At 38.1% G+C, this 14,950-nt stretch overlaps 1 protein-coding gene across 1 annotated transcript in view; it reads left to right on the top strand.

Annotated features, from left to right (window-relative positions):
- Window positions 1-14,950, top strand: part of OCA2 (OCA2 melanosomal transmembrane protein) — a 182,469-nt gene that overhangs the window by 81,546 nt on the left and 85,973 nt on the right. The window contains exons 15-17 of the mRNA XM_009472559.2: window positions 6,885-7,032; window positions 8,583-8,640; window positions 10,051-10,159. Of these exons, the coding sequence (XP_009470834.1) occupies window positions 6,885-7,032; window positions 8,583-8,640; window positions 10,051-10,159 (315 nt within the window). The remainder of the gene's footprint in view (window positions 1-6,884; window positions 7,033-8,582; window positions 8,641-10,050; window positions 10,160-14,950) is intronic.

The raw sequence follows: 14,950 nt of genomic DNA on the forward strand, positions 1-14,950 counted from the left end.
TGGAAGGAATCAGTACAGAAAAATCACTGATGGGAGGTAAAAACTTAGGAAGTGATACCTCCTGTTTCTTTTGCAGCACTTGTCGCCTGGATATTTTTGGATGCAAGCCACAACTCTGGAATGATTGTACAAATATACACTGGTTGGCAAGACCTGGCCTTAGCATTGACAGTGTTTTGGTGAAGCTATGACAAAGTTTTTCACTTTGACGGCTCTGAAGCTCATAAGATCTTCCTGAAATACAGAACTTAAGAGAACAATTTAGGGTAATTTAACATGTGCTCTGTATCTCGTTGCTACAGAGAGCTTTCACTGTAATGATACTTCAAATAAAAGTGTAACCTTGACAGATTTTAAATTATTCCTGCCATTTTTATTTATCAAAATGAGCTGAACTTATTAGTCACCATTTTTACATCTAAACCAGTTGCTAAAAGATATGGTGAGTCTGAATTGTGCTTCATTATTTTGGTCTTCATTTTACCCTATTAAAAGCATTAGATGAGGTGCTATATTTTGGCTTATGGGAGTTGTCCTCTTGATGCTGTATCTTTTCATGATTCTTTTTTCCTTAATAGGACTTTGAGAATACCATCTTTAAGTGGTTACTCTTCCCCCCCCCCCGGTATTGAAAGGACCTCAGCAGTAGTTATGTGTGGTGCAAAATATTTTATGACTGGAATGTACCTATCCACTTTTGAGAAAAGGATAGTGAATTGAACAGAGATTTTTTTTTTTTTTTAATTGTGAGACTCTAATGGAAAATATTGGCTAAATTGGTTTTCATTGGTAAGTCTGGCAGTCTGAGTTAAAACTTCTTCATAATGAGTAAACAGGAATTATTTTTCTAGCTTTCAAACCTGATGAAAATTTTCTGAAACAAACTACACTGGAATTTTAGGTAAATAAATGCTCAAAATACTTGACTTTCTACTTCCTATGACCCTGGGCCATTCTCAGTGTAACAGAACAGAGTATTGTGATCACATTAGGCAAGTGCTAATGAGTGCACATGAAACCTAAATATACTCAGAGTCCTGCTTTTAAAAGATGGGGAACTGCAGTAGAGGAAACTAAGGGGCAAAACTGCAAGGACTGAAATAACTTTGTGTCTGGAAGTCTGACTTACCCAGAGATGAGAACAGAGCCCATATCACCTGAGAGAGATCCCATCCCTCGTTCAGGGACAAACCAACTCAAGAGTAATGTATGTCTTTATCAACCATCCTAAAATGTTATGAGAGATCTAACCCTCTTTAATATTTGCAGATTACTCCATCTGAGTGTTATGTGACCATCATAGAGGTATTAAATTGACTGTTCCCTTATAAAATGCAGGGGTAGGCTTGTAGAGTTGTAGATTCTTTCAGTAGCTAAAATTACAGTGGGAAACCCAAAGTACAGTGAGGAAAAATTGCAGTTACATTACAGAAAACTCCTGGGAGGTGACTTAAGTGTGTAGCACCATTTGAGCTTTGCAGATTTCTGCCCGGGCTCCAGCTGCTTTGCTGCAGGGATAAGGATGACCTGTAAGTCCTGTACCATGGGTGCAATCCCATGCGGGGCAACTAAACTGGCATTAGGTGCCTCGGTGACCAAATGGGACCCCAGCTGTTGGACTTTGAATCAAAAAGCTTGTATAAATGCTCCGTATTGCTTTATGCAGCATTGTGCAGATTACTTGCATGCCTTTGCAAGTATTTAGCTGAATAAGGCAAAGTGTGTTTTGTTGCAGTTTTGAAGACCTTACAGTGTTTATGCCTCTGCTTATCTTTGTCTATGATCGATAAATTGGACTACTTAAGGGAATAAAGACAAGGACATTTCAGGCATTTTTTTCAGAATTACAGCCTTATGTTGGTGTCCCGTTGAGGGGCGGTGCCTCTAGGAGAGGCAGGAATTGTTGAGCTGGAGTATCCCTCAAAGTGAATTCTTTCTACACTTGTATTTCACATTTCTGACTTAGTTTCTGTGTTTTTAAAATGGAGATGACACTTACTGTCTAATAATGCTTAGAGGACTAATTACATAATATCAAGGATTAAAAAAAATTATTAAAAGTTATAGATATTACTGCTCCTAGCTTAGGCTGTTATTCATGGTACTTAATTTGCTTTTCACTGAACATTTAAACAGAATTATTCTTGTTCTGAGAAGGTAGCTCAGAAAAATTACTGAAAAATGTTAAGCTACAATAGCATGTGGAGAGAACCCCCCCCCCCCCATTCAGAGGAACATGTTTTGCATGTCGTTAGTCACACCCCAGCAGTGCAAACTTGTGTTGCTTGCAGAAAGGTAGTTAATGTATTTAGTGCACTTGCAAGGTAAAATTTGCCATTTTATGATAATTCTTATCATCTCGTCAAGGTTGGTCATGCTCTTCTGAGTATCTTCAATTAACAAGACCGGCCTTTTCAGATTCTGAGACTGGGAATTAATTACACTCAGTTTTTGAGGATGTCTTCTTTGTTATTGGCAGTCAGGTGGGAGGGAATGTGTGATTACTCTAAGTGAAAATTAATCTGACTATTAATTGTCAGATTGCAGAAAGAATATGCATTTTAAAATGAAACTTAATGTGTTCTAAAATGCAGAAAATGTTTTCTACAGCTCAGGTCAGTAGCTGAAACTCCATTAAATTCAGTGGGTCCAGGATGTCATATCTGCGGTCTGCATAGTAAAATATGATAAATGGCAAAACCAGAACAGATTAGCAGCATAAGGTTTACAGGTTTGCTGATGCTTTATTTGATCCTAGAACTAAGTCAAAAATTATTCTTGTCTTGTTGGAAATTAACTTTCTGGGGGAAAAAAAAAAAAAGAAAGAAAAAGAAAAAAAGAAAATTTTTGTGAAATAATAATGCTAGGTATATTGCTGTTGTGCTTTGTGGGCTTTATGAATCTACTGTGTTCACAAAGATTTTAGTATCATAATGGGCTGAATTCCTTGACTGAGCTGCAGCTCTCTTGTCTTCATTTACTCCAGATCACTGCATACTAAACTTTGCCTTGCTTATATCACTTTAACTACTGCTACTACAGTTGCAGTTAAATGTTAATTTACGTGCTTTAATGATAAACTTCCATGAAAGGTACATGCCACACACACATGCCATTTCAATTATTAGCAATAATAATTAGCAGTGGTAGGATAAAATGGTTAGCAGGCTGATCCACCATAAAGCTAACCCTGTGAAAACCCCGCAGATTGGGTTTTGTTGGACGAGTGAGTAGAGTGAGCTCACCCTGCTGTAACATGACCATTAGATCCCCTCTGAGGAAGGGACAGGAACTTATGGACATGGGGAAACAGGGTGCGAGACCTCCCCATTCAGGGGCAGCCAAATGCTGCCCTTATGCTGCCTTAGCCATAATTTCAAAGTGATTGATAAGACCCTGCAGGTGCATTAAGCCCTGGTCCATAATGTGTAACATAATGTGTCATAGAACATCAGATGTTCCCAAACTCTAGGGGTTGCTGTCTAAATGGGTTTGCAGACCTGAAATGGGAGAAGTATAGAAAGGCCCAAAGGTTTTTGACTGGATTCAGTGTTCTCATTGACCTCAAGGGTCCTGCATTATATTTCCTTCAAAACAAAAACTACTGCTAATACGTATGTATCACCTGATGCCATAACAGGCTATCACGATAAGACTGTGCATGAAAGAGAAATAGGAGAAATATTCTGTGGGATGACCTAGAAAACCTCTTCACAAATTCTTACTGCAATAAGAATCACACTGTAAAAGATGTAACAACTGTTCTAATTTTCAAAGGACATTTTGGTCTGAAGTAAATTCCATAGCAGGCTGAATGTTCGCATCCTTGGGATGTTTAGAAAAATAACGACTGAACAATCAAACATGCACTTGCTGTACATAAAGGCAAGATAAAAGCCATGTGAAAACGTATTTTTTTTAACATAGACCAGAAAGCACTAGGCTGACATTGCTGAACCTGGAGATTATCCCCACGGCACTTCAGACGTGAAACAGGAATGTACAACGCAAATCATGCTGCTTTCTGCTCTGCGGGTTTTTTTGTGACACAGCTACACTGATGCTAGCTGCCCCTTTCTGAAGGAGAGAAGATAAAGATTCTTTGTAGGAAAATACCTGCTGGAGATCTGCATCTCAGTTAGATGATGAAAGATTCAACTTTCCTCCATCAGCAAAACCCTTGGTGAAATTTCACTTGGAAAGGATGGCAGGAAATGCTATGGCAGGATGAACAGACATGATCAGAAAAGGTGTTGCAGCAAAGATAAGCGATCGGAAAGCAGGATAGCAAACTGGATAATCATGCTTCATGAGTGTTTGCCACAGAAAAAGACAAAACCACATACTTTCTCTTGGACTGTTGAGAGTTTCAAAGTTATAGTCCAATTGACTTGAAAATTGCATGAGACAGCAGTACAGAAAGGACCATTCATCTGTTGAGGGGGTTCTACCCCTTTGCCTGCTTCAATTAGATACAAAAGTTTCTATCTCGTTCAGGCCAGGGCAGCATGTAGGATCATAAGAAATATTTCTTTCACCCAAAGGACTCAGGAAACTTTTTCAAAGAAAAAAAATTTTGCCTCAGAATTTGCACAGGAGAGTGTGCAAGAAAGCCACATTCCAACGTTTCTCCACCTAGTCTTGCTCATCTATATGATCTATATGGGAAGGAACAACTTCCCAGATTACTATTTCAGATCAGTTTCAAGGTAGATGTTATGAGGTGGAAGCTGCCAACTGAAATAGCTTGTTGCCCCATTGACCAGGAATTGTGGAACTGAAGCACACTGCAAGCATGTGGTCACTAGTTTCTTTCAGAAATTACTATTTACAGTGCTTACAAATTCAGAGACTTAAAATCTAATCTTGCCATCTTATGAACGAAAAAATGCCACCATTTCTGAGGTTTAAAATAAGTTTTTTTTGCACAGATCCTATGCACTATAACCCTCAAAGAGTTTGGTTTTTTGTTTGTTTGTTTGTTTGTTTGTTTTTTGTTTGTTTTTTTTTTTTTTTCTGTGGGGAACAGAACATCAGGCCTAAAGCTTTGTCGCTTTCTTGTTTATGTTCTGGAAGAGAATAGAAAATCACTGCTGATACAGCCACGTGTGTCACAAATGTTGATGAAAAAGTAAATGATGGCCAGGATAGAGTGTCTGCATAAAGTCATGGAGATCATTTGATAAGCATGGCCTTATATATTATATAACCTTATATGTATTAAAACATGTCCATGTTTTAATATATTTTACTGTCAGATTATGATCCCAGCAAGAATCACCAAATATATTACAAAGTGGTATATTCTGCACCTCTGTCTGGGGTTCTGGGGTTCAGGTATGAATCCCGTCTTGGAAGAAAAGCTTTAGCTGAGCACTAGTTGTTTAATAACCTGGGACAGTCATTGGACTTTAGATAGTGTGAATTTACATTTCTGGTCTTGCGCTGTAAAGCTCAGGCAAAGATTACTATTTTGATGATGTGTGCTTATCTATAGACATGAACCATACAAAGTATGAGTCAATTGCTGTTTAGGTTCCTTTTTTGTGTCAACTGTGCAGGCTCTGGACATGCTTACTTTTGCTCTTAAATGTTTGAGTTCTGTCAAGTCTAATTCCCTCTTATGGTCAATCTTTACATGATTCAGTCCGTATTGTCATTATAAATACTTGGTCACAAAGGAAGGGGGGTAATTAAACACATTTAGTACTCTTTTTGATGATAGATACCATGAACCACTAGGGATTTGCAGCAGAAAATGTTAATATCACTGCCTGTATCAAAATGTGTTTAAATATTTCTTATGTTATTACATAATTTATTTTTTAGAAATAATGCATATAGTTTGTATACATGGTGCAAAGACTTCCACGTCCATTTCTTAGGATAAGAACAATTTGCTGATTGAACAGGGATCTTGATATATAAAGCCTTGAATTCTTGACACGTTGTCTTCAATGACATAAAATTTGAGGGGAATGGAAAAAAATGGTGAGGAAACATCCTGTTGCTTCAGCAGGAAGCGTTTGTGCAGACAGTTTCTGAATGAAAATTCTGCTTTTATTTCTTTAGTGATTTCCTGGAAAATCCAAAGCTTTTTTTTTGACATGTCCAGTGTAAGGTCCTTCCTGAACAGGAACAAACACCTTTCACTCATTCTCCAAGGCCTTGACAATACTGGAAAAAAATAAATCAAAAAGTGTTGAAAAAAGATTTTGGAGACTGATTTCAAGTGTCTATCAGTCTGTCTGAACTTACGCAGGATCAGATATCATTCAGGTCTGCATGTAAGTGATGGTAGCTGTGTTTATGGGTATTTTCAGTGCCTAAAAAATAAGTCCTCTTAGGAAACCTTTAAAAAATATTACTGAATGATATTCCATAAGACAGTGTTAGTTTTCAGTTTTGCCTTACATTGATAAAATTGCTTGTATGAATATAGAGTGAATGGAAACATGTTGTCCATTCTGAATACAGTAAAGGAGCATTTGCTGTAATTCCTAACTACAAAGTCACTAGTATCCTGTTAGCACTATAATGTATATTGGCCATTTATTTTCTGATGAAAAATGAATGTGATACGATTTTAGAACTAAAGCTTGCGGAAGACATTTGCAAGCATTTGAAGACAGTACTTCTTTTTCTTTGGAAAAGGACTTTGAGATTAATTTATTTAAAATTTTGAAAAGTTTCTATTTATTTTTCATTCCCTTCAGCTCTGCAAAATGAACTGTAAAAGCAGCTTCCTAAGTGGAAAATTGTTGGGAAACTATTCCAATCATTTTAACATGTTTGAGTCCAGGCCAAGTTACACATATTTTGTGTGTCTCTGGTTTCATATGCATTACACCTGCTTTAAGACAAGTGATTTTGCTTCTTTTTAGAGCTGAAACATGAGATCTATGTTTGGAGACTGACTGCGCAGCGCATTAACCCGGCCAGCAGAGAGGAGACTGCTGTGAAATGCCTCTTGATGCAGAAGGTGCTGACTCTGGAGATGCTCCTGAGGAAGAAGCTGAGGACGTTTCACAGGTGAGCAGGGACCAGCGTGTCCCACCTCCCCTGCTCCGATGCTCCGTGGGGACAAGCTGCAGGGGTAATATTTCTGTTTGGTCACTGAGCCAAGGGCTCACCTCTAGTAATTTTAGCCAGAGCTGAAAGTGAAGGCTTTCAGGGATCTTCTCTGGGACTAGACCTATATTCTTAGTTGTTGGGGCAGATATGAAGAGCCACCCTCAGCCTCAATAAAAGACAAAGTATTTTTGGACAAAAACGATGTGTAAGACCTGGAAAATATATTTCAATATGACCCAAATTTCAAGGCCTAGAATTTTCAGGTAGTTTTTGGTTTAAAAAGATCAGAAATACACCATTAGATTTTTTTCTTGCAATAGAGGTTTCAGTGTAGTAAAATGCTATATTTTTTTTTTTTACTGAAAAATTCAAGTGTTCTTCAGTGAACTGTTGAGTTTTGAAAAATATATCACCAGTGAATTGCTGCATTTTAAAATTATTTCATAATCAAATATTCAGTGTGAATCTGACTGTAGGCATAATTAACTGCTTATGTATAGAAAAGGAGAAGTTTTTATAAACTAGGACTAAGAAAAATGCTAATCTTATTTTCTTTATGTTCTGGCAAAAACAACTGTTACGCTACAGAACTTGATGACTGGAAATAGCAGCGATAAATACTCTGAAAATGAATTGACTAAACTAAAGTGAAAGTGAAAGAATTAATTTTTATTAATAAACAAGTTAAATAGACAGTATGGACAAGGACATGTAAATATATGATTTTTTAAACTCTTCTAGTAATAAGATGATTTTTTTATATAATTTTTGCTGATATTGTGCACTTTGAATGGAGTGACCATATTAGTACTTAAAGACAAAAAAGGCTGTTAAAATCACCTCCTTTTTAAAAGATTATAGCAGATTATTACACTTTATGACACTCTAAAGAGATACTTCTGAAGTATAAATAAAAATTTTATATTTAATCTTGAAAATCAGGATTCCTCCAGCACAGCACATTTACAGCAATGTAAAAATTCATTAGCATTAACAACAGTGCTACTGAACTGCAAACCCCAAGGCATTTTGCTGGAGGGCTGACTATGCTGTTAACAAAACGAAGTTATTCGGATCTTAAAAACTTCATTATAAAATGCAAATGTAAAATATATGTGTTCTGACTTGTTGATATTAGTACACGACCCTTGTTTTATCGTAACAGGGCATACATCAACTCCTGAAACTATTAAGGGGACTACATGTTGCATATAGCCAGATCCTATACTGGGGTCCATACGCTGGAGGCTCGCTCCTTCTAAGCCTGTGGCACTGTTCATGAACCGAAGGGTTTGTGTATAAATGGAGCATGTTACAAAAGTGGAGTCTTAAGTGAATGCTCATGGGAATTTTGCTGCTGGCCATAAGAAGGTCATGACTCCTTTGTGATATGAGTTACTCCATACAGGGGAAGGGGTGATCTATTTGTGATGAGAAGGATTTATTCTGACACCCTTGGCAGAGCTCTAATTTCACTCTGGAAAAAAGCAGGTGTCGTTTTCTTTCAGGCAAATTTCACAAGAAGATAAAAACTGGGAAACAAACATTCAGGAACTCCAGAAAAAAGTAAGTAGATGGCAGTATTTCTCAGTGTCCGTGTAAGCAGACCTATGCCTTTATACAGAGAGAGTGCTTTGAATCTAATGCAAATTTAGTAACTCTCATGATAGCAGAAAAGCTGGCAGGCAGGCTGGCTGGCTTCTCCGTGGGATGGGGTTACTGAACCACGTTGTGAGTTTTTGATAGGTTTTATACTTTTGTTTCCTAGAAAAATATCATTTAAAGGATCAATAAATGATTCAGCAGTGTTTTCTTAAATTTTTAATCCATGGCCAGAAAGAGTCAGAAGGTGTCAATAGGTTGTTTATAACCGTGATGCAAGATGATAGAGTACACTCCTGCTGATGTACCAAATACTGACTCTAATTTACTACACTGTCTGTGACATGCCTGTTTTATTATTCAAGTAGGGATACACCACTTGGATAAATCCTATTCTTTTTGCTGTGCACACATTAAGACTGCCTAAGTCTTTATGCTGAAGCTGGTCTGATGAGATGTAAACTCTGTAGTGGGATTAATTTCACCTAAATTTGTCTAAATGTCACATCCTCTCCACCTCACTGGCATCACTAATGAATGCAGGCCTGTGTTTGGGAGCTCAAGTCCTTGACTGGGACATCACTGTCCTACATGTCACATGAAAACAGACCAAAATCAACCGGATTTCTTATTAGGTTTTACACCTTTTTCAAGGCATTGCATAAAAGACAAACTTTTTAAAGAACAGAGATTTACTTGTACTTCAGTAGAGCTTTAAACTGTGTGGAAGAGAGACTGGAAACGAGAGAGGGACTCAGGCTGGGAGAAGGTTATTCCCTGGGTTGGTGGCAAAAGTGAGATCAGAGCAGAGAAGCAGAGCCACGACGGAAAGCACTGGGTCTGAGAGTGAGAGCATGAGGAGATCGGCACAGGGATGCAGGAGCTGTGCATTGGGTTGTAGAAGCTGCATAGGGCTTATGGGCTTGGCATGTCCATGAGAGTTGTACAGGAGGCATGAAAGGTCTGACCTCTGGGCTAGGTTATAGGTTTTCAAAGCAAACATGCAAAAAAGGGTGATTTTGTCCAAGGTCATGAAATTCCAGAGTGCCTGAAGTGCCCTCTGTAGTAGGAATTGCATTTCAACCCTACTTCTACTGAATTGAAGTTGTGATGGGGGTAGCTGAACATAGCTGAATGTATGCAGCAGGTGCTAGCTACTTGTATCTCTTAAATCACATTGGGCCACATATTTGTGTTTTTCATAGATATGCATGAAATGCTTCAATTTAAATATTTCTGTCTTTTATGCTGAGAGGAATATACTATACAAGAACAGAAGTTTGTGCTTCACACATCCTTTTGTGAACTCTATGCATAATAGATAGCTCCTTTAACTTTAATACAGTTATTAATTTTTTTTCTCCCTGTCTACAGCACAGAATAACAGACAAAATTCTTCTCATCAAATGCCTGACTGTGCTGGGATGTGTTATTCTTATGTTTTTTCTCAACTCATTTGTTCCAGGCATCTACCTAGATCTTGGTAAGTTTCATAGTTGTCTTCTATCTAAGCAAAACAAACAACCACCCCTGCCCCCCCCCAAAAAACAGTAATCTTTTTCTGAGTCTGGATGTTTTCAGAAAGCCCTTTCCTGTATGTCTCTGGCCTCACAATTCTACCAGGTTAATCAGAACAGCGGTTTCTCAGAACAGGTTTTCAAAATGCAGTCACGTTCCAGTCACCCCAGGAGGAATAACAGAGAGTGCTCGTGACTTCATTTTTCTGACTTCCCGATACTAATGAGCTGGCTAAACATTACGGAATGAGCAAATTTGACCTTGGCATCATTGAACTGTAGGTTTGAGTGAATGACCAAGATGCATTTTCGAGATCAGAAAATAATCACTCCATGGAAGAAAAACTAGTCTGGCATAATTTCTTAAGTATAGATAACTCTTTGTATAAATTCCAGTGTCTATTACTTTATCACTAGAATAAATCATTTCCCAAAATAAAATCAGGAAGACACTGTATATGTGTGAAATGAAAGTAGCTACATGCATAATTTCTATGTATATACCTATATGTGCAGATTTTTATATAGATAGTTGTATATCTGTATGAGGACAGGCTCTGCATAACCTAAAAACAGAACCAAATTAAAGCCATATTTAACTGAAGGACAGTCATAAAACCTACCTGTGCATTGCCCTACAAAAAGTTAAAAATATTTTTTTGGCTGCTGAGCACTTGAAAGTTATGGAATCTCAGATTTATGTTTTTTCATGCAATCTGAATTCCCGCACTGTGTACATCCATCCCAGTGGCTGAAAGATGCAACAGCCATGAAGAGGAATAACTCATAATCAATAAATCATTGATTGAATCATCATATACACAGATACTATGTTGAAATCCATTTTCGTTATGCAGAATATAGAGCAAGTTATAGTTGTACAATGGTGATCAAGTTGTAAACAAGCCCTTCCATATCTGCCACTGCTGCTTCTGGTGTATTGACTGCCTTAAAAGGTACCAGTAACAGAAGGTTGTCCCCTCTGCTGGGACCTAGGGAAACACCAGTGTTGCGTATTGCCATCACCAGTGGGAGGATATGGGTTACTGTGTCTGGAGCAACGTGTTTTAATAGGTATAGCTTTGCTGCTAAACATATTTGTTCTAGGGACTGATCCCCAGCCCTCAGACCTTAGAGGTGCAGGACGGCTTGTGTCCACACTGCTCAGACCTTGTCCCTTCAGAGCAGACTGGCCGTATCTCCAAAGCCCAACAATTGGCCTTGTGTTTCCTCTTGACATTGTATGTATGGGTTAATTTTTAGGTTTGCAGTGAAGGTCTAGCAGAGCTGTGTTTTAAGGTTATGAGGCTGAGGGCATATGTTGCATTATCTGGTACATGTGATGCAGTTTGAGTGCATGAAGCCACCAGGGATAACACTGGAGTAACTGTACAGAGCAGAGGGACCCAAACCTGATCCAGACTCACCCATGCTGCTGTTTGGGTGTGATTCCCTGAAATGAATTGTCTCTAGAACTGCACCTTGGCTTATTTTTATCTCGGATGAAACAAGCTGGGTTTCTGCAAAGGACTCTGGGAGCAAAGCAAGACTTACACAAGGGGGGACTCTGGGGGACCAGGACCTTGCTGTGGGCTTGGGCTAAGCAGTTATCTAACAGTGTCGATACAGCCAGGAGGACCTTGTTGGCATGCAGTGGAAGTCCTGGTTCCCTGGAGCAGTATGAGGTTAGGAAAGGGGCCATGTCAGCCAGGCTTTCTTCCCCATTTCAGCCAGTGTCACAGCTGCTGTGGCAGCTTCCTTGTTCCAGCGTATTTGCCATGGAAATGGGTGATTTCAGCCCATAAAGATTATTGACTGTTAAGAAGTTAAAAGGTTACTGATGTAGTATAACAGCAAAAGTGTTATATTACTAAGGTGTAGGAAGATGCAGAAACTGAAGACATTTGAAGGCATTTGAAGTCACAGTGGCTAACAACATAAGGAAGGCGTTCACATCGACAATTTAAGAAATCAATTTTCACCCTTGCTTTTCTGTCTCAGATAAGTGGGCACTGAACCACGTAGGATTTTTTGAATTAAACCCAACACCTATAAGTGTTTTTGAAAAGCCACAGACAGTCAGTAAAGACCACATAGCACCGGTTGCACATGCTCCCGGTAAGATATTATTTTGAAACTGCAAAGCAGTTGGAGTCAATACTAAAAGAAACTTAATAACTGATGATGATTGGTTTTTGTTCTACTTTATGTCAGTAAAATAACTGAAAACAAATGGCATGGTTGACAGTGCAGGTTTCTATTATTCACTAGCTGATCTTCAACTGCAACCTTGAAAGTAAATAGGGGCTGTATTTGTTCTGTATAATTTCTCCCTCTTCTGTATTCATGGCAAACCTGTCGATTAATGAATAAATGTTATTAAAGCATACACATAATTTCTATTAACAATTAATGGAACTTGCAAACTTCTACTAACATCTCATTGGTGATTCCTGAATTCCACTATCTTGATGGTAGCTGTCGCTTATTTATCATTACTGAAGTAGTGCTGCTGTAAGTCTCTATGGATTTTAGTCCTCCAGTGCATGGAAATGAATTTCCTAAAATACAGTACATCTTGTACTCTGATGGTTTGGGTAAATTTGTTCAATATGTTTTTCTCATAAAAATGAAAGTAGATTGTAGTTCAGTGTTTAATTTTCTACCAGAATAATGTTTTATACAGAGGCTTAAGTGTTAGAAATCTAATAACTTTCTAATTCACTCTACCAAATGCAATTAAAAGATTATGGAATTCTTTATCAGTCCCCAGCCTTGATACAATTTTTCCATTATGAACTTGATATCATTAATATAATTTGAGGGAACTGACAGTTTAATTTAAATAATAAAATTTGCATACTTAGCTGCCTTTTAAAATGCAGAACGCTTTCCTATTTAGTTTTCTTGTACCTGTTCATCAATTTATTTAGCCTAATTCTATGAAATATCTATGTTAATGAAAGATTAGTACTGAGACTTTAAATAAACAGATATGGCAAACTTTAGGACTTCTACAGTGTTTTCATTTGGCCCCATGTGATTTTACTTTATTGATAAAGCATTGATAAAGCATCTGAGAAAAGATGACAAAAGGTGAAAGTAAAGCCCCTTTGAGGATTGTACTTGGCTCCTATTTTGACTTTAACTTTTAGGCAGGCATGTGTAGAGCTTTGAACTATGATGAGATCCCCCAAAAGAGACAAAAGATTTCAAAAGTAAAATAAAGCAAGATTTTGTTGAAATTTAGACTAGTTTGTTTTTGGTTTTGTTTTTTTTTTTTTTTTTTTAATAGAGGATGCTCAAAGTGACTGGCTCAGAAAGAATGCACAAAATCAATTTATAACCTACTTCCTTCTGCTTCTGTGGGGCAGGTCCTTCCTCCTTGGTTTGGTTTCAGTCAGTTCAATGAGTTGCTGAGCTGCTGTGAACTCTGTGCAGTTCCTTCTAGTATCCATGAAAAGGAACCCATCACCTCTGTGGCCCTGCTTTTGTCTGCCCCTCTCAGTGGTCTCTGCACGCAATGCAGGCACCTTGCTCCTTGCAGACCCCCTTGTTCTTGCTCTCTTCCGCCTCTGGACACCTCTTGCCCAGGGCCAGGCTGAGTAGTTTCTGAGGCAGGGGAAGGTCCTCTCCTCCTTTTAGAAGGTTGCAACAGACTCTGCTGCTCCCATCTTCAAGAAACAAGGTGCAAACCCAAGAGCAAACAAAAGAAATATTGCCTATTTCAGAGAAGAGCTACTGTCTCTATTTTGGCTGCAGACTGCTGGAAGCTGGGAAGGTATGCCAGGAGAAATGCAATTGTATGTTTGCCTTATTTGTATATTTATTCCCACATTATTGCCACTACTTTCCCTGTTGGAGACAGGAGTCTTGCATAGGTGAACCTTTGGTATTACCATCTATGGCTGTTCTCGTGTTCCTTTGATGAATTAATTATTTCTGCAAGGGAACAGGGACAGATTTTTGGACTCACTGAATTCCATAATTTAGGACTGCTATTTGCTCCAGCCCCAGCAGAAGATGGAGTTTCAAATCATAAACCTTGAGGGAGCTATCTTGGCTTTTTTTTTTTTGCTTCTGCAGAGGGGTTATGTCTTCACACTATTGCCTGAGCCCATTCTGGTACCTTTGGTGATCTGTGATCCCTCAGACATCAATGTTTAAGGTAATTACCTTCAGCTGCCCTTAAAATAATCTCCGAAGGAGGTCAATAAGCAGTGGAGGTGATCAACAGCTGTGACTCATCTGACCTATGTTAAAGGTCTAATTCACGAAATGATTCACCTTACCCTATGTCACTTCACTCTTTATATGCCAGAGAGCATCTTCTCAAGCTATACCAAGTTTTAGTCATAGATACTTAAAAACAAAAAGCATAACAGCTAGATGGGCATTTGGCTGGATAATTGATCATTTGGAGGTTTCACTTCTAACTAAAATCAACTTTGGTATTATTAACAAAAACAATGTTAGCAAAAAACCCCAAACCTATGAACTTTTTAAAAAATTTATAGTTTTCTTCTTTTAACTAACTAATGTAATCACTATGACCTTTCTGGGTAGTAGGACAAGTTCTATAAATCAGCACTCCATGTCACTTCTGTCAAGCAAACATCCTAGGTCTAAATTTTCCCTGTTGTTCTCTCTCTAAAGCTAAAATCCCTCAATATTTACAGACAAAGGTTATCTTATTTGATAAGACCTCATTTATGTAGTTAAATCTAGCTTCTCTTGAAAAACTCTGTCTTGTCTTC

Source organism: Nipponia nippon, unplaced genomic scaffold (assembly GCF_047370975.1).
Source record: "Nipponia nippon isolate SJK-2023a ecotype South Korea unplaced genomic scaffold, ASM4737097v1 scaffold_2, whole genome shotgun sequence".
NCBI classification, from domain to species: Eukaryota; Metazoa; Chordata; class Aves; order Pelecaniformes; family Threskiornithidae; genus Nipponia; species Nipponia nippon.